Source organism: Pongo abelii, chromosome 18 (genome assembly GCF_028885655.2).
Source record: "Pongo abelii isolate AG06213 chromosome 18, NHGRI_mPonAbe1-v2.0_pri, whole genome shotgun sequence".
In the NCBI taxonomy this organism is placed as follows: Eukaryota; Metazoa; Chordata; class Mammalia; order Primates; family Hominidae; genus Pongo; species Pongo abelii.
Window position 1 is genome coordinate 82,526,467 of NC_072003.2, and position 21,141 is coordinate 82,547,607.

Sequence of the window (21,141 nt, forward strand, 5' to 3'; positions counted from 1 at the left end):
TGAGTGAAGGGATATGTACATTCATAAAGCTCTCGATAAATAAATATTGCCTGATTGCTTTTTACAAGGGTGCTATGAATTTATACTCCCACCCAAATCAAGGGAATGGCTGTTTATAGATGCTTTCAGAGCCTTAGCTTATCTTGTTTCCTGTTTGAATTTTATTACATAAATTTTCCTTTAAAACTATCACACACAAACACACACACACACACACACGCACACTTTTATGGGTCCTTGGGGCCAAAGATGGAATGAAACTATCATTTATCACATGATTTTGATAGGAACCTGTTGTTAGGTTTGAGGTGCTTACTTCTGATGATGCAGAAGACAATTTTAATTAGTATGTGGCATTTAATAAGATCAGGTTGCATATTGGAAATGATATTCTTTTTCAATTATCTTTCAGTCCTCTGATCAGATCAAAGAGGAAGTCTCAGCTTGGTGCTAACACACCTTTAACACCGCTCTGGCCCCTTTTTACCTGTAAAATGAAGAGTTTTCCATAGGCAAAAGTTTCTAGCTCAAATTTAATAGTGTCATTAGGTCTCCAGCATGTTTATTTTTATGTTTTTCTTCTTTTTATGTAAAGTGATACTAATGTTTTCTTTAAAATGATACAAAGTTTTCATTTGGAACACATTTAATTAAAAATATGAGTTACACATAGAGCAAACACCCTGACAGTGTCACTCCAATAATTGAACTTGGGAGTGCATTCCAACAGTTTCCCCACTAATCATTTAGTAATAACACGTTTCCCTTGACAATACACTGAATACAAGCCTCCATAATGCTTAACATAGTTTGGGACTTTGTGATTGTCCCTTTATTCCTATTCATTTGTGAATGTAAGGACCTTGCAGTGGCTCATGAAGAGAGTTGCTTTTTATTTTTCATTTTTTAAATTTTTTTGAAGACTCTTACAAAGTATAACCATTTTGAAAATGCCTATCCATTACCCTAGAGAAAAATTACCTATTATTGGAAGAGTATCTAAAAAAAATATTCAAGGGGTACAAGTGCAGGCTTCTTACATGCACACCTTGTGTAGTGGGAAGTGTGGCCTTTTAGTGAACCCATCACCCAAAGAGTGAACGTTGTACCCAACAGGTAATTTTTCAGCTCTCACCCTCCTCCCACCCTCCCACCTTCTGAAGTCCCCAGTGTCTCTTATTCCACGCTGTATGTTCACAAGTACCCATTGTTGAGTTCCCACTAAAAAGTGAAAATATGCGGCATTTTTCTGTTTGAGTTATATCCTTTGGATAATGTCTTCCGGCTTCATCCATGTTGCTGCAAAAGACATGATTTTATTCTTTTTTTTAGGTTTGAGTAGTATTTTATGGCATGTGTGTGTCTGTGTATGAGTATGTGTGTGTGTGTATATATCTTTATAGATATATATATATATATATATATATATATATATATATATATATATATATCCCACATTTTCTTTTTTTTTCTGTTTTTGAGACTGAGTTTCACTCTTGTTGCCCAGGCTGGAGTGCAATGGCACAATCTCAGCTCACTGCAACCTCCGACTCCTGGGTTCAAACGATTTTCCTGCCTCAGCCTCCTGAATAGCTGGGATTACGGGCATGCACCACCACGCCCGGCTAATTTTGTATTTTTAGTAGAGACCAGGTTTCTCCATGTTGGTCAGGCTGGTCTCAAACTCCCAACCTCAGGTTATCCACCCACCTTGGCCTCCCACAGGGCTGGGATTACAGGCATGAGCCACTGCATCCGGCCCCACATTTTTTTTTTTATCCAGTCTTCTGTTGATGGACACTTAGGTTCATTCCATGTCTTTGCTATTGTGAATAGTGCTATGGTAAACACACAAGGGCAGGTATTGTTTTAATATAATGATTCCTTTTCCTTTGCATATATACCCAGTGGTGGGATTGCTAGGTTGAATGGAGGTTCTGTTTTCAGTTCTTTGAGAAATCATCATATTGTTTTTCATAGAGTTTGCACTAATTTACACTCCCACCAACGGTATATAAGCATTCTCTTTTCTCTGCAGCCTCACCAATATTTGTTGTTTAAGACTTTTTAATCATAGCCATTCTGACTGGTATAAGATGACATTGCATTGTGGTTTTAATTTGCATTTCTCTGATGATTAGTGATATAGAGCATTTTTCATATGTCTGTTGGCCCCTCGTACGTGTCCTTTGGAAGAATGTCTGTTCATGTTGTTTGCCCCGCTTTCTCTTGTTTGTTTGTTTTGAGCTGGAGTCTCGTTCAGTCACCCAGGATGGAGTTCAGTGGTGTAATCTTGGCTCACTGCAATGTCCACCTCCTGGGTTCAAGCGATTCTCCTGCCTCAGCCTCCCTAGTAGCTGGGATTACAGGTGCCTGCCACCATGCCTGGCTAATTTTTGTGTTTTTAGTTGAGACCTGGTTTCACCATGTTGGCCAGGCTGGTCTCGAACTCCTGACCTCAGGAGATCACCCTGCCCTGGCCTCCCAAAGTGCTGGGATTACAGGTGTGAGCCACTGAGTCTGGCCTGCCCACTTTTAATTGGGTCATTTTTGTTGTTTGATTTCCTTGTAAATTCTGGATGATAGTCCTTTGTTGGATGCATACTTTACAAATATTTTTCCCATTCTCTAAGTTATCTGCTTATTCTGTTGATTTCTTATTTTGCTGTGCAGAAACTTTTTAGTTTAATTAAGTTTGAATTGTCCATTTTTTTTTTTTTGGTCATGTTTGCTTTTGAGGACTAGGCCATAAATTCTTTGCCGGGGCCAATATCTGAAAGAGTTTTTCCTAGGGTTTCTTCTAGAATTTTTATAGTTTCAGGTCTTATGTTTAGGTCTTTAATCCATCTTGAGTTAATTTTTGTATATGGTGAAAGTTATGGGTCCAATTTCACTCTTAGATATATGATTATGCAATTTTCCATATGGGTGTTTAGCCCAACACCATTTATTGAATAGAGCGTCATTTTCCTATCATATATTTTTGCCCACTTTGTTGAAGATCAGTTGGTTGTAGGTATGTGGCTTTATTTCTGGATTCTCTGTTCTGTTCCATTAATCTAGATTTATACCAGTACCATCCTGTTCTGGTTACTATAGCCTTGTAGTATAATTTGAAGTCAGGCAATATGATGCATCTAACTTTGTTCTTTTCACTTAGGATTTGTTATAAAACCAATTCTTTATTGGCTATAAATCGAATAAAATTTTATATCTAAGCAAGTCCTCCAGATTCCTGACAAGGTGAGTAATCCACTAGCTTGGCAGATTAAGAACAGCAATATGCAAGCAATGAGGGATGCATAAATCAAGACTGTCATTGTGAATAGAATGATTTGGAAGTTGGGTGTTCAAATAGCTTAATGATAGTTATAGTGAATAACAATTTCAGCTTTAGTATTATTCTAATAATGTACTTGGTAATGCTAATAGGGTTTGACGGAATACAATGAACACTTTCCAAACAGCTGTATGCTTTCCCAACAAAGGAACTCTATCTTGGAGCAGACTGATATATCATTTCAGTAGGAGATTTTAATCAATCATTTTGTTTTCCCTTTTAGGATATATTTAAATTTGCAAGAACTTCTCCTGTCCCAAGACAAAAGAGGTCCATTGTGGTATCTCCCATTTTAATTCCAGAGAATCAGAGACAGCCTTTCCCAAGAGATGTTGGCAAGGTAAGTCAGACAAACAAATGACAAAAACATGTTTTTATGAAAAGATGAGCACACAGGAAGCAGACTGAGTATGACTGTCTTGGCGACCAGCTGGAATTAGTCTTCATCTCTCTATGATAAGAGACCAAATGGTTTTGTCATGAAAAGAATGTGGAAGATCATTCATATGCAAAAGAGGAAATTGGAAAAAACCAATAACAGCTTTGAATATTACGGGATCAACATGGTAGATGATGTTGAAATTATGCAGGAAGATGTCAATGGTTAAGAAATAAGGCTCATTGCTTTTATAGATTATATTCAGGTAATCACCAGATAGAGCCCCCTAGGATGGCAGTATGTTGACATGTGGGCTTCACTGAGATCCTGTTTTTCAAATATCTAGGTCTAAGCATACCACTGGGTCAGTTTTCCAAAAACTAAACCAGATCAAGGGAATAAAATCATAGTAACCATATCCAGAACCAGATGTGGAAAACACTGTCCCATGAATCAGAACAATAGCTTTTCCAGGAAGAAATAATCACTGTTAAATGTGCCAAAATACTGATAACTGCCTTATCAGCACATTCTCCCCACTTTAAGAGAGCCAACATGGGGAATCAAATTTTGAGCAGTTTGTACTTTTTGGTTGTTAGAAACAAGTGCTTGGTGCCGCAAAGAAGAACCAGCACTCAGGCAAAGAGTTTTCTCAGCAAGGCAATTTACTTCTGCAGAAGGGTGCTGCTTGCACTTCTGGCCACTGTGAGAGCACACTGAACAAAAGAGGGAAGGGGTTTTTATCCCTAACGTGGTTAGTCCCTGCTTCTGTGTCCTGTCCCCACTGGCTGGAGTTGGACCGCACAATCTAAACTGACCTGATTGGCTACTGTTTAAAATTGAATATGACTAATTAGGCAGGAAGGGAGGGGCTGTCCGTTATGGTACAAGGCATGTTTGGGCATGTCAGGGCATGGCAAAGGCAGGAAGGGTAGTTTCATTGGGAAGAGCTGTTTCGGCTGGAGGGGCAGTTTACAGAATGGGTAGCCAGGAGTAAAGAGGACTCTTTCCAAATAAGGAAGAGATGTGAGTCACAGATTGGGACTAATGGGAGAAGTTTACAGAGCAGGTAGTTAGGAGAAGAGACAAGGAAGTTGATCTCGAGAACAAAGAACAAGGGAGTCAGAAATTAAACATTTGAAGAGGAGCTTACTGTATCAGACATTGGCGAGACTGGAATTCAAAAAATTGTGGTTGGTTAAATGAATGATCTTAATGGCAGTTGCTATTGAACTACTAATTCATTAAATACACAGTACATGTTATATACTGGACTCCAAGCTTGGGACTGGGTGTGAAGAAGCAGATAATAAAGCTAACATGCTAGCAGGAAGACAGAAACAAGAACATTGCAGCGTATGACAAATGCTGTGAAAATCAGAAATGGGATGATGCGAAAAAAAGAGCAAATGGCAGGATGAAGGAGTAGAGGGAGGAGGGAATCTTTACACAGATGGCTGTGATGGCTGGTCAGAGGTACTGATGTTTGAGGGGAGACTGGAAGGATGAAAAAGGAACAGTTATAGGAATATCTGGTTGAACAGCATCTTTGGCAGAGGTGAGTCTACATGCAAAGGCCTGAATATGGGAAAGAATAGCGTGTAGTAGAGTCACAATATGCCTCGGTTGCATGAGAGTGAGCAAGGATGGCAGTGGTAAAAGTGAAGTCAGAGAGGCCAGCCTGCCCTTGGATGAGGAGTTGGGGTTTCATCATGCATGCAGCAGGGGACCACTGGAAGATTTCCCCAGGAGACTGCATGTTTTGAAAGATCCTCCTGGCTGCCTTGTAGAGAATGATTAGTGGTAGCAGAGCAGTAGAGAGGAGTAGAAGCAAAGAGACCCACTAAGAGGGAAGTTTGGTGGTGATCTGAACAAAGGTGACTTGTACTATTAAAAATTGATCTTGGAGGGGCACGGCCTGTAATCCCAGCACTGTGGGGGGCTGAGGCAGGAGGATCACCCGAGATCAGGAGCTCAAGATCATCCTGGCCAACATGGCGAAACCCCATCTCAACTAAAAATACAAAAATTAGCCAATGTGGGGGCTCGCCTGTAATCCCAGCTACGTGGGAAGCTGAGGCAAGAGTACCACTTGAATCCAGGAGGTGGAGGTTGCAGTGAGCCAGGATCATGCCATTGTACTCCAGCATGGGCGACAGGGTGAGACTTTGTGTCAAACAAACAAAAAAATCGATCTTTATTGCAAATTGAAAGAAGTGATAATCCAATATCCTGGTAATCACTATTTTTATCATTTTAAATTCCCACTGTGCCAAAGATACCTTGCTCTAAGCAAAAATCTTTTCAAGAGTCTGGGATATGATACAAAGGGAAGCAGGGCTGCTCTAAAGGGATAGCCTTGTCCCCTTGGGCAGCCCTAGCCACTGTGATGATCCTTTTCTAGACAAGTTTCCTGGGAGCCCAAGACGCCAGATGCCAAGGGACCTGAGTCCCCACTTCTTCAAAGCTCTGCCCAAACAGTTTCTGAGACCCAAGATGCATTCTTGTTTTTCAGTTTTCTTTTAGGTAATCCTGGGCTTGTCAGCTCTCACCATGCACCAGAATCAGCAGAGACACTTAAAATGCAGACGTCAGGGCTCCACCCTCAGAGATTGATGCCACTGGGGTGGGGGTGAGGACCGTGCGTCAATATGTGTTAAAATATCCGAGGTGATTCAGATATGCAGCCAAGGTGGAGGACTGCTGGTCTTAAGCAATCCTCCAAGAGTGGTTGTGGACCAGCTACATTAGCATCCCTTGGGAGCTTGCTAAACATGCATATTTTCATGTCCCACCCCAAAACCACTGAGCCAAAAACTCTGGGGTTTAAGCCAGGAATCTGCATTTTTACACAGCTTCTAGGTGATTCTGATGCACACTCAAGTTTAGAGGGCTGACCTGAAATGCGTTTTCTTCCCCTGTCCAACACTAGTACACAATACTTTCAGTATTGTGGGTATTCAGTTCCATTAATTAGGCTATAATAAGGACAATCACATTTCAGTTGCCTGGAAAATCCCAGTTTACACCTGTTGTCCAAATCTGTCATGTCCAGATTTAGACAATAAATTATGTAGCCATCCTATAGTTTTCTTCAGTTACACACAATTTCCTCCTGGGTATATTTGGGTGAGTTTTCTCACAAGCCTCTTTTCTTGAGCTATTCAATGGGTCCATAAGCATGCAGCTAATTGGGAACATTCTTCTGCATTGTTTTTTTTTTACTTATTACAGCTTCAAAAGGCAATTTGGTTTCCAAGATGAGGATTTGCCTCTTCTTAGCCCCTTATGTGTTGCCCATACTTGCTCTCAACTTAGATTCTCTACAAAGCAACTGCTTTTCTAAGTGTGGTAGGCTGCTAACTAGACAATGTGCAAGAGCCTTCAAAACCTCTAGACGTTTTTTGTAGAATTACTGCACTGCTTTGCAAAAACTGTTTATTTGTCCGTGCTTTTTATGCCTTTGAAGGTACATATTTTCCTTTTTGTTCCTGCTTGTTTCCATTTATCTATCTTACTCTTTATATCTCCTCTCTTATCCTCATCAACTCCACCACAGCTGACAAGCTGTGCTCTGCAGAGCTGTGGAAGAGGATGTAGGTGTTTTCAGTGAGTGCTGGGGAGGCGGGGAGAAGGGAAGGAAGACCACAGAGGCAGAGCTCTGGCCTCCAAACACCACCACGCTCCCAAAAAATCTCTAAGTCAGGACACCTCTAATTTTATAAATATTACGTATTAGACTTCGATATAGAATGCCATTTGAAGAAGAGATTCTGCAGCTCTAAAAGTATAAAGATGTTTGTCTTTGGCTTCCCGTAGAAGTGGACCCCAAGACAAGAATTCAAATGAAGGCAGTTCATTTGAGAGGTGGAGGAAATATTTGTAATAAAGTAAGGGAGAGACACAGAGAAGGGAAGGCAGCTAGGAGAGAAGCTTGTTTATGAAGCCAGCTACTCCTGTGGGTGACTGGATTGTAATCTCATGGGCTAACTTTAACATGGCGTGGAACACACTATCAGCATTACACCACCCCCAGGGGATGGCACTGGGATACTTTGACACCAGCTGGGGTATTTCTACTCCCAGCAGTCATTGGTTGAGGGCTGCTTCCAGGGGTGTAAATTCCCTAGCATATCAGCTCTGCCCTGCACTCTGTGCACTGACTTGACAGCCTGCTGAGGTTTGGAGGAGAACCTTAGACAAAAAGGATGCTGTACAGCAGCCACCAGTCTGCTGGTCTGCACTGAAAAGCTGACACATAGGGGATGTAGACAGGGCACTGATCGCTTCTGCTTCATCACCAAAACTAATATATCTATTTTTTTTTTTTGCATACTTCCTTTCATCCTCTGCTTTTACCTCATTTCCTGAACTAGCTTTCTCATGTCCTGGGCTTTTGAAACCCCCTGTACTTGCCTCTCTCTCTCCATTAATAAGTAGTTCCTGCATCCCAGGAGGGAAAACCTCTGAAGTTCAACCTAATTCATATCAACAAGCATATATTCAGCATCTGTTACTTATAAGGAACTGTGGTAGGGGCTGGGAATTTAATGGAGGAAAAAACAGACAGAATCACTGATCTTGCGGGATTACAAAAGAGGTGACAATATCAGCACATAGTCATTATTTGTCCAGCACTGTGCTAAGCACTTTTCATCTATTATGTTGAATTCTTGTGATAACAACCACATGAGGATCATTTTCCAGCATGCCAATGAAGATAATGAGACTCGGGTGACGTAACCTGTCCAAAGCCACACAGCTAGTTCATAACAGAGCCAAGCTTTGTTTCTGCTTTTTGAGATTTCAAAGTCTGTGCTCTTAACCAGTATCCTCAGGAAATACTAAGCCCAATCTGAGAATACTCTTCTGTGGAATGAAATATCGTCGCTGACAATTTCTCTTTTAAAAACAGCATTAAAATTAAGTGCAATTCTTGGAAATGCACTCAAAAATAAGATGGACAGAGGGTTGGATCAATAGATCGATATCTGATATGTGATGAAGTATATTAAAATGTTAGTGGTAGAATATAAGTTGGTGAACATATGGGTACTTTCTGTACAATTCTTTCAAGTTTTCTCTGCATTTGGAAATTTTGTAATAAAATGTTGGGAAAAATTAAGTTTAACTAAATATAAAATTATCATAAAAGACACAGGAGTTAGCATGCTGGCACAAAAACGCTTTTTAAATCATTTGTCTTGCATTTCAAGAGGGTGAATGGAGACAAAGTAAGTAACTGGTTCTTGATTTTTTTGTCATATTTTATTACAACCTGAATTCCTTTAAAGAAAGGAGACTCATATCCTGAAGAATGAAGACATCAAAAGCAAGGTGCTGTGGCAAGTTAGCCCTTGGTGGAGGGTTTTTCACAATTAGATATCCTGCTATATAGAACTGAATACCCACAGCAGGGTTATGCAGGCAGCTCCAGGGATGAGAAAAAGTCTTGACTGATACATGATTTATCTATCTGCCAAGTAATTAATTAGTTGGTAAGTAGCTAAACTACTAGAATGTGGGATCTGCTTTTCCATAATACGAGAGAATCATATTACAACCCTGAGATTCCAAATCACTGCTACTCACTTAGATAGCAGGTGGGGAGTATAAGGGGGTGTATGACCCCACACACACACACACAGGAGACAACCGGATAGATCACTGCCAGCCCTGGTAAAATGAGTTTGCCTCCTAATTTCTGGCTCTTTCCCATGGTACATTCTGTCCCAGACTATCTGTCATGGTTTTGGAAGACAGGGTAAAACACCCAGTCATGAACATACTTCCTCATACCTATGATTTTCTTTCCATTTTTGAACTCTAGACAGCAGGGAGGAGCTGAGAGTGAGTGCTCTGGAGAGGAACATGCGGATCCCAAAGTGGCTTTTTCCCCCTCCCCCTTCAAAGTATGACTATTTCAAAATTTGGGCCATAAATAATTTCTCAGTTTTACCAACTTTCACTGATAAATAATTGATTGCATCTTTAAAGATTTTTGAGTTCTTGGGCCCAATTGATTGAGAGCAGGGGACTTTAAATCTGTAAGCCAGCAAGGAGGTCTTTGGGAGATGTATTTTATTCTGTTTTATATTAAGTTTGAAAGACAAGTCATTTATGAAATGCTTATTAGAGATTCTGCTTTCATCACAAACCCTTTTCATCAAAACCAATGAAAGTACTTTTTTTACAGAAAATCCTGTTTTAAAGACCCTATACATTGGTAGAATGGGCATTTAGAAGGCCATCTTTAACCCAGGATAGAAGAAATATGTAACTGGACCAAGTGCTCTCCGTAAAGGGAATCAGCATTGATCATTAGACTAAATCATGAAAACCACTCAACCAGGACTCCGCTTTGATTGTGTCATGAACGTAAGTCAGACATGAGGGTAATTTACGTCAGCTCTGCCATGTTCCTCAGTGTTCTGGGCATCTGATTCTTAGAGGTCTCGCTGCATCCAGATACTCTGTACCTGAGATTTATACCCACCCATGCAAATAGGTGCCAAGGAGTCTGATAGTCTTAGAACTGAATTTGTTTTATTCTATTTAATAGTCATTTACTTCACTTTGAAGACCTATGAAGGCCAAGCTATATCCTTAGAGAGTGGACCAGAAAGCTGGTACTGAAGCCCCAGCACCTCTCCATCAACCCGCTCCTGAAATGCAGACTCAGGGTTACTTCCTGTTGCCTGATTGATTTTATGATCAGGCACTTACTGGGTTGTCTAGGGTAACCCAGTAATTGTTGTCAGCCCTCTATCTCTTTTAAAATCTATTGCTTTGTACCCTTTATTCATGTCTAACTATATACGCTCTTCTCAGAAATTTACATTTGCTGAATTTCTACTTCCCCCCCCCCGCCACCACCCTTTTTTTTTTTTTTTTGAGACAGAGTCTTTCTCTATCACCAGGCTGGAGTGCATTGGTGCAATCTCTGCTCACTGCAACCTCTGCCTCCCAGTTTCAAGCAATTCTCCTGCCTCAGCCTCCCTAACTGGGACTACAGGCGCATGCCACCACGCCCAGCTAATTTTTGTATTTTTTTAGTAGAGACGGGGTTTCACCATGTTGGCCAGGCTCATCTCAGTCTCTTGACCTCCTGATCCATCTGCCTTGGCCTCCCAAAGTGCCAGGATTACAGGCATGAGCCACCGCACCTGGCCTTAATTTCCCCCTTTTAAGGCAACTAGCAGTTTTATTCAATAACTGAAACTTACCCTAGGCTACAGTATAGGAGAAAAATTGGAATACAGAGTATCTAAGATGCCCAAAGGCTCAGTGCTCAAAAATTCTTCTTGAGATGAACATCACAGTTTATTTCTACATTCAGCAGCCATAGCTACACATAAGCCTTTCCTATTTCCAAGTCTTTGAACTGTCACTTCTTCCTGGGATACACCCTCTTTATCCTTATTCCTTAGGAGCAGCCCACATTCACACTCTAAGGCTGTACTGTTCAATGGAACATTGACATTATTGCAGGAAGTTCTGCCTCTACACAGCCCAGTATGGTACCCACTAACCACATGTGGTCAATGCAGTTATAAAATTTTTACCAATTTTAATTTAAGCTTAAAAAGTAACACTTCATTCCATTATTGGGACAACTTGGCAGGTGAATCTACCTTTTTCATGATACATTTTAATCTATTTACAGATAAAATATTTTGTACTGAAAAGGCAATGTCCACACTGAGATGTTTTGTAAGTATAAAATACACGTTGGATTTCAAAAACTTATCACACGAACACAAAAAGAATAGAAAATGTCTCCTTAATAATCTTTGTATTGATTTCATTTAGAAACAAATCCCTTGTATTTCTTTTCACTTTTTTTTAATGTGGCTGCCAGAAAAATATTAAATTATTAATATGGCTCCCACTGTATTTTTACCAGATGGTGCTAATCTAAATAAGGCCTATTTTTGATACAGTCTCTCCTCTGTGGAATTATGTTTTTGAGACAGAGTCTCGCTCTGTCACCCACACTGGAATGCAGTGGCGTGATCTCTGCTCACTGCAACCTCTGCCTCGTGGGTTCAAGAGATTCTCATGCCTCAGCCTCCCTAATAGCTGAGATTACAGGTATGCACAACCATGCCTGGCTAACTTTTGTATTTTTGGTAGAGACGGGGGTTCACCATATCGGTCAGGCTGGTCTCAAACTCCTGGCCTCAAGTGATCCACCTGCCTCGGCTGCCCAAAGTGCTGGGATTACAGGTGTGACCCACTGAGCCCGGCCCATGGAATTTTACTTGGTCTCTTTTATACATTGTTTATACATCTTTGACGGCACTTAACACATTTTGAGAAACAATGTCCTTCCCTACCTTCCCACTAACTGTATTTCATCAGATGCGGTGGCCCAAGACAGGGCCTAACACACAGTAGCGACTCAAATATTCTTTGAATTGAATTCTAGCCATATATATGGCTGATTACATAGACAGTCACTGCTTACTGATTAATTAAAGTGATCATAGCCTGGCATAGCCTGGTTTGTTGGTGGAATGGAATTAATAGACCATCATATGATCAGTCTGGATATTTCCAGCAAATTTTAATTTTCTAAAATGGTAATGAGGCCACCAGATAAATTGCTTGGCGGTCAACTATTATGTCAGGTCGTATAAGCATTCTTAGTAGATTTTTTTTTTTTTTGGAGACGGAGTTTTGCTCTTGTTTCCCAGGCTGGAGTGCAGTGGCACAATCTTGGCTTACTGCAACCTCTGCCTCCCAGGTTCAAGCAGTTCTGCCTCAGCTTCCTGAGTAGCTGGGATTACAGGCGCCCGTCACCATGCCCAGTTAATTTTTGTATTTTTAGGAGAGATGGGGTTTCACCATGTTAGCCAGGCTGCTCTTGAACTCCTGACCTCAGGTGATCCAGCTGCTTCGGCCTCCCAAAGTGCTGGGATTACAGGCATGAGACGCTGTGCCCAGCCAGTAGATTTTGATAGATTTGATGTTGATGAATTTTATGTGGGGATGGGGTGGGGGAAGAGAAAGAGAGAGAGAGTTACATGACTGTATTTCTGAATTTGCCTATGTATATGATGGTGTTTTAATTCCAATTAAATGAAAACACTCAACTTTCATCTTTATTCACAACTGAATACAGTCAATTCTAACGTATTTTTGCTAACTCTAATAAAAGCTGTATTCACCATTCTCAAGTGTTGCCCTCCTGCAAATTTTAATTAATGATAAAACAGAATCGGGTGGTTTTGGCTCTTTGCCAAATACATATATATATGCAAAACTTCCCTGCATGGTCTACATCCTGCAAATAAAGGCATCTGAGCCCAAGGAGGAAGCAATATTTTTAACCCCGAGTTTATCACCCTTTCGGTTCTCCATTTTAAAGGTTCCTAGAACTTTATTGTTATTATGAACATTCGGCCTCAGACTGAATTTATATTTAATTATTTGTGAACATTCAAGGACCTGGCATTTCAGCTTGAATTAGCATCCAGACTTAGGGTTGTTGAAGAATTTTCAAGTTGGACTAGAATCTTCACTACCTAATGAATGTTTGGATCTAAGCCAAACATGGCTATCCCTACTGTCCTGCTTAGTTTTTACAACAGCCCTATAAAGTAGGCCATCCTACACTCATTTCTCAGATGAGAAAGTGGAAATTGAGAGAGATTAAGTAGCTTGCCCAGGGTAACCCTCTTAAAGAATGGCAAATCCAAATCCAAGACTCTTCAATGCCACATCGGTGATCTATCCACCACAACATGTGTGAATACGTAAAGCTTCCACGGGTCTTTGCTGTTTGCATAGTGCACTACACAAATGGTCATTTGACTCTCATAAGTACCCTCAGAAATCAATATTATGTCCCTATTGTACAGTGCAGGCTCTGAACTGAGCATGACCAAGGTGCAGAAGCATCTTGCAAGACAGTCTATTTGTGGTACAAACTGAGTTGCCTTTCTGTGTCACCTGCAATTGTACCAGGGCTCTGGATGGATTTCAAAATAGCACATGGCATGAGTTAAGCCACTATGGAAAACAGTGTGGAGATTCCTGAAAGAACTAAAACTAGAACTACCATTTGATCCAGCAATCCCAGTACTGGGTATCTACCCAGAGGAAAAGAAGTCATTATATGAAAAAGATACTTGCACACGCACGTTTATAGCAGCACAATTCACAATTGCAAAATCATGTAACCAACCCGAATGCCCATCAATCCACAAGTGGATAAAGAAACTGTGACATATGTATATATGACGGAATACTACTCAGCCATACAAAGGAATGAATTAATGGCATTTGCAGCAACCCGGATGAGATTGGAGACTATTGTTCTAAGTGAAGTAACTCAGGAATGGAAAACCAAACATCATATGTCTCCACTGACATGTGGGAGCTAAGCTATGAGGACGCAAAAGCATAGGAATGATACAATGGACTTTGGGGACTGGGAGGAAAGGATGGGAGAGGGGAGAGGGATAAAAGACTGCAAAAAGGGTGCCGTGTATTCTGCTTGGGTGATGGGTTCACCAAAGTCTCACAAATCACCACTAAAGAACTTATTCATGTAAGCAAACACCACCTGTACCCCAACAACCTATAGAAAATTTTTTTAAAAAAAGAAATAGACTTTGGCCGGGCACGGTGGCTCACGCCTGTAATCCCAGCACTTTGGGAGGCCGAGGCGGGCGGATCATGAGGTCAGGAGATCAAGACCATCCTGGCTAACGTGGTGAAACCCTGTCTCTACTAAAAAATACAACATAAATTAGCCAGGCGTGGTGGTGTGCGCCTGTAGTCCCAGCTACTCGGGAGGCTGAGGCAGCAGAATGGCGTGAACCCAGGAGGCAGAGTTTGTAGTGAGCTGGGATCGTGCCACTGCACTCCAGCCTGGGCAACAGAGCGAGACTCTGTCTCAAAAAAAAAAAAAAAAAAAAAGAAAGAAAGAAATAGACTTCACTAGAGGAAGGAGAAATATAGAAGCCAGGGGTGAGCCAAGGATGAGAAGCATAGCTCACCATCCCCCGCATTCTACAGGGAGGTCTGCCAGGGGAGAAACTCGGCTCCCGTAGCTGTTCCTTCTCTGCTGGACAGCTTCAGTACAATCTTGTTAGTGGACAGATGATCAAACACCAGGGATGTTCCGCAGCCTGAATGCAGGTACCCAGATTCATAGGAGTTGTCTGAGATTCCATAGTTCAAAGTCAGATGCTTTGGGCAGGGGTGTGCTGGAAAACTGGCTCTCGGAGGCTGGAAGCCTTGAGTTGGAGTGTTTGCAGCTACTTTGGCATAAATTCTCCCACAGTGGCCAGTTTCAAGCGAGCAGCTTACAAAATCTCTGAATGTTTAACAATGGACTTCCATGAAGGAGTAGGGTTGACTTTAACATGGCACTGGCCTTGGGACTCAGGGACCGTGATACTGGAAGGGCTCAGGGGGCACATGGGTCCCAGGGGAGCTACGCTTGAGTGAAGCCCTCCATTGTGGAGAAGTGGCTTCCACACCCACCTGTTCACCCCGGGTTGCAGCTGGTCTCATGCCCAGTTTAGCAGTGAGGATCATTTTTTGACAACTCTGCCTGTTGCAGGTATTAAGTAACTTGTCCAAGGTCACGCAGCAAGCGCAACGTAAAAGCAAAGCTTGCATGCTTGCTCTTTCAGCTCCACCACGCTTCTCCTTGGCACAGAAAAATCCAAGTCACTCTCCTAAGGCTGGAAAATTCTGCAGCAATTGTCCCAATTCCACCTGGAAAATGAGGAAGGGAGTGATAAAATTCTCTGTGAAGTGAGGAGAAATGAGGTTAACTTCGCCAACATTTATTTGATGTGCGTGTTTGCGCGCTGAGTCAAGGCCGGAGGTCGTGTCTTCGTTTAACAAATAGACCACATGTTGACAAGCAAAAAACGGCTTTCTTTGTCTGGCAAGAAAAGCCACTGTCTCACTTCAGACAACATTTATTTTTTTGTTGGTATCTCCGCTGACAACCCTGTTCAAAGAGAGCCACAAGGAACGAAAGTGAAAGCAGAAAAAGCCAACTTCGGTGTAATTAAGAGATATCACTGCCCGTTTTATTCAGTGATGAGGCCGCAGCTGACTCAGTCGATAAGGGCCGTGGTGAAGGAGTGGGGCCCAGGGCGCAGTGGGGATGGACTGGCCTTTTCACGGTCCAATTACTGGTCCAATTACTAGTCCAAGTTTTGAAGAGGATTGAAGTAGAACTGGATGGAGATAGGAAACAGACCAATAAAGGGTTGCTTTTTGTTTTTTAGGTTTTTTTTTTAAGAGGGGAAGGAATGAATGAAGAACCTCTTTTATTTTCTTTTCCAGCTTGGAGCTAGCTCTGCTTCCCAAATAGGGTCCTGGGGGAAAGACGTAATGTGAGTCTGGGTGGCTGGAAACAGTACCTCCTGGTTATCTGCTCTTGGCCCACTTCTGCAACCAGTAATGGAGGAGACAGAAGAAGGCTTGATTGCAGATTTAAATGTTCCCATCTGTGAGTGTTGCGTTAAAGATGTTGCTGTCTTCTGTTGCATCGGGCGGTTTGGAACAAGTGATGAAGAAAGAGCTTCAGCTGATGCCTCTTGAGCAGGCAAACACTTCCCTAGGCTGAAAATTGAGCTGCATTAATTCAGAAATATTTACTGAGCAATTACTATGTGTCAAGCACTGCACCGGCTACTGCTTATGGATTCCCCCGGGAAGAATGCCCATCCTAGGAGAGGGGGCAGACCTGTAGACAGGCAGACAAGCGCTGTGATAGGGTGCTGTGGGATCTTGGAAAAATCAAGAAGGCAGAAGAAGTAATTCCAAAGAGGACTCCTGAAGGATGCCTAAGAGTAGGCAACTCGAAGCTGAGATGGGAAGAAAGCAGTCTCCAGGCAGTGGGAAGAACATGATCCAGTACCTACGGGCAAGAGGGACAGTGGTCTGTCCAGAGAGCTGAGAATAATTCAACGTGGCTGTGATGCAAGGAGGAAATTGTCACAAATAAACTTGGAGAAATCATCAAAGGCTGGAAGAGGAAAAATTGTAAAAACTACTGTATGGAATTTGGACCTTTTTCTACGGATGACTAAGGGTTATATGTTGGGGAATCACATGATCAGATTTGCATTTCAGGAAGATTAGTCCTGTTACGCTGGGTAACACCTGAAGGCTGAGAAAACCAGGAGCAGGGGTGACAAAGAGGGAGGCTGTGACAGAAACCCAGGAGGGTGACGAAGGGCTACCGGGCAGGGGAGAGGCAGAAGGACTGGAGGGAGGGCCCAGTGAAGGGCCATGGTGGGGGATACCAGACAACACTGGCAAGCAAGGGGACAGTGACGAGTGAGGAGGTAGAGGAAGGTCCCCTCTTAGCTGGGACATTATGCCTCCATAGGACGCTGAACAAAGTAACCTGCGGAGGTGTTACTCTGTGGATAGATAGACTGTGAAACTGAAGGATCTGTTTTATCCACCTCCCCATAGTTTGCTCTGTGCTGAGGCTGCTGTACTGCTCCTCTTTGAAATAAAAGAGAACTCTTCCCAGAGGTGACAGATCCACCTGCGTGCTGTATGTTATATGGAGGTGGGCGAACAGGTTAGGTGGAGGGTTGTTCTTGGAAAGATGGATTCATTTTGCACCAGTGACAGGCTTGAGGGAACGAACACCAGCGTGTCACACATCTCTTCCTAGTGTCTTTCTGACTGATCCGTGCCTGGAGATTTTACTTTAGTCTTTCCTTGCTGTGGATTTGAAAAGTTTTATTTTATATTTTTCTACCAGCTCAGAAATGTGTAACAGCTGTGTTCACTGTTGGCCTTCTAGCCTCAAATTCATTTTAAATACATTTCTTCTTAGTAATCTCTTCTTTGAATGCTGATGTTGGCTATGCATTACTTTACACAATTCACAGGCTCTGTGTTGCTCAATTTTTAGTTCATTTATTTGACAACTTGAAATTCATCACAAGTGGTGCTTTTATTTTGTTATTTGCATCTGGAAATCATTCCTAACGTGCCATGGAATACATCTGTTTTTTCCTTTTGCAAATCACTTTTTTTTTCTTATTATAAGAGTAATATGTGTTTATTGTAGAAACTTTAAAGAAAAATACACACTTAAAAATAATAATATAAAAATATCTGGCCAGGCGCAGTGGTTCATGCCTGTAATTCCAACACTTTGGGAGGCCGACCGGGTGGATCACCTGAGGTCGGGAGTTCGAGACCACCCTGACCAACATGGAGAAACCCCATCTCTACTAAAAATACAAAATTAGTCAGGCATGGTGGTGCGTGCCTGTGATCCCAGCTACTCGGGAGGCTGAGGCAGGAGAATTGCTTGAACCCAGGAGGCAGAAGTTGTGGTGAGCCAAGATCGTGCCATTACACTCCAGCCTGGGCAACAACAGCGAAACTCCATCTATAAATAAATAAATATCCCTGAGTCCCACCATTGGAGATAACCACTGTAGACATCCCAGGGTTTTGCCTCTCTATTTTTAAAGTGCATATACATTCATAAAGACACAGCATCAGGCTGTACCACCAGAGGTTTGGATCCCATAGGTCTGGGGTGACACCTAACAGTTAACATTCCAACAAGCCTCCTGGCACTGCTGACAAGCCCAGCTCCATGGCCCACACTTTGAGGAGCTCCACACTAATCATAGCTAGTCCTACACATGACCATCTTGTGCTCATGGATTTTCCACTTGCCAGTGTCTCAGAAACCTTCTTCATGTCCTTCATCAACACGTGGTATGGCAGACCGTTGCTATGGCCAAGGTTGAGTTTCAGGGCTTCTAACGTGGGACCTACCACCTCTGAAGGGACCCATGTATAGGTCTGTTCACTTTCCAATCTGAAGTATCTTTTTTTTGAGATGGAGTCGTGCTCTTGTTGCCCAGGCTGGAGTACAGTGGCGAGATCTCGGCTCGCTGCAACCTCCGTCTCCCAGGTTCAAGCGATTTTCCTGCCTCAGTCTCCAGGGTGGCTGGGATTACAGGCACCTGCCACCATGTCCTGGCTAATTTTTGTACTTTTAGTAGAGAAGGGGTTTTGCCATGTTGGCCAGGCTGGTCTCGAACTCCCGACCTCAGGTGATCCACCCGCCTGGGCCTCCCAAAGTGCTGGGATTACAGGTGTGAGCTGCTGTACCCAGCCAATCTGATGTATCTTAAGGCATAGAGCATGATATAAAATGACTGGAGAACACCTCATGATTTTTGTTTCTTACCCTTGTTTCTCCCTCCTGGGAATGGACTGACCCAAGGTTTAAGGCACCAAGAATACCCAGCAATGTATTTTTTTCCCCCAGATAAAGGAAGATCTGCCACATGAAAAATGACGAGTTATCTTGGTCTGTTGATGTACAATTGCCAAACAGACAATTTTCACATCCATTCTCATTTGAAGTTCCCAATGAACCAGAGTCTCTGAAGTATCCACTATTTCCCTTCCTGTTGCAGAGGAATCCACCTTGAAGTTATGAATACTTTTTTGCTGTATTTAGATTTATCAACATTTATATCTTCTTCCTCTCCTGATTCAGTGAGATCAGAGAATATTAAAGCTGGAGGGGCTCTGGAGGTGGCCTGGTCCAAATACCTCACTTTATAGATAAGACAGAAAATGATTTTTCTGGGATCAAAAGATGGGAACAGTCCTTAATAAATCTCTGCTCCCTCACTCTGGTGCCCTTTTGCCTACACCCAGTATTCTGAGCCTTCATTGTCCTAGGAATGGCTGCCCTGAGCCTGGGGATGTCCCAGGGTTTTTAGGAGGCTCAGCATAAGCTTGACATAATTGACGTCAGCATGTTCACAATCTCTATAGGATCATTTCTACTGAGACCAATCTTATTCTTTATATTTTCATTTCTCTTCGCAGTGTTCTTAGAGGGTGATTTTTTGTTTGTTTGTTTTTACTTTAAGTTCTGGGATACATGTGCAGAATGTGCAGGTTTGTTACATAGGTATACATGTGCCATGGTGGTTTGCTGCACCTATCAACACAACATCTAGGTTTTAAGCCCCATGTGCATTAGGTATTTGTCCTAATGCTCTCTCTCCTTTTGTCCCCAACCCCCGACAGGCCCCGGCGTGTGATGTTCCCCTCCCTGTGTCCATGTGTTTTCATTGTTCAGCTCTCACTTACAAGTGAGAATATGCGGCATTTGGTTTTCTGTTCCTGTGTTAGTTTGCTGAGAATGATGGCTTCCAGCTTTATCCATGTCCCTGCAAAGGACATGAATTCATTCTTTTTTATGGCTGCACAGTATTCCACATGTATATGTGCTTTAACTTTAGGAGATCAACTAGCAACTCCCCCATGCACTCCCTCCTCCAGTGTCAGAGCACACTGCAGGACCCACCCAGCCTTTGAATAGGAGAGCACTGGCTGAAAAGCCCCAGAAAGTAGGGATGTACCAGTACAAGTTTCCCACCTGTATATCCCACTGTTTTGTTTGGGGAGAACCACTGATATAACCGAAACGGGCTATCTGGTGAGCATAATTTCTACATTAAGTTGTCCCTGTGCCTGAACCATTTTGGGTTTTTTTGGGTTTTTTTGTTTGTTTGTTTGTTTTTAAATGGAGTCTCATTCTATCACCCAGCTAAAGTGCAGTGGTGCAATCTCAGCTCACCGCAGCCTCGGCCTTTTGGGTTCCAGCCATTCTCCTGTCTCAGCCTCCTGAGTAGCTGGAACTACAGGTGCGTGCCCCCACACCCAGCTAATTTTTTTATTTTTTAGCAGAGGTGCGGTTTTGCCATGTTGGCCAGGCTGGTCTCAAACTCCCGACCTCAGGACCCACCTGGGCCTCCCAAAGTGCTTAGATGACAGGTGTGAGCCGCAGTGCCTGGCCGCATTGGGCCATTCTTCATCCAGCTGCCTCCTACTCATCTCTCAGGTCTGAGCTTGAACATTACCTCCTCGGGGAAGCTTTGCTCAATTCTCCAAACTGGATCAGGTCCTTCCTTGTGTGTAGCCATCCACCTAGTCCTTCTCCAGAGCACTGACCACACCGGTGATTAATTAAGTGTTTGTTCAACTGATTATGCATTATCTCTCTCCCCTTCTATGCAGCAAACCCCAAGATAGCAGAATCTCACTTTTTCTTATTCACCCTTTTATCTTCAGCATCTAGGATATGTCTGGTGGACTAGGCTCTCAATAAATATTTTTTGACTGAATGAATGGTCAAAAAAGGCCAACTCCAGTGGTCTAAAAGGTGATAAAAGAGTAAAGGGGCCGGGTGCAGTCGCTTACACCTGTAATCCCAGCCCTTTGGGAGGCCAAGGCGGGCAAATCACCTGAGGTTGAGAGTTGAAGACCAGCCTGACCAACATGAAGAAACCCCGTCTGTACTGAAAATACAAAATTAGCTGGGCGTGATGGCACATGCCTGTAATCCCAGCTACTCGGGAAGGCTGAGGCAGGAAAATCA

General features: G+C 42.6%; 1 protein-coding gene across 1 annotated transcript in view; it reads left to right on the forward strand.

The window, feature by feature from the left end:
• The window catches only part of CDH13 (cadherin 13), a gene marked incomplete at its 5' end in the record, with an annotated part of 1,173,335 nt that overhangs the window by 497,021 nt on the left and 655,173 nt on the right, over nt 1-21,141 (forward strand). The window contains 1 exon segment of the mRNA NM_001133193.1: nt 3,564-3,680. Within this exon segment, the coding sequence (NP_001126665.1) occupies nt 3,564-3,680 (117 nt within the window).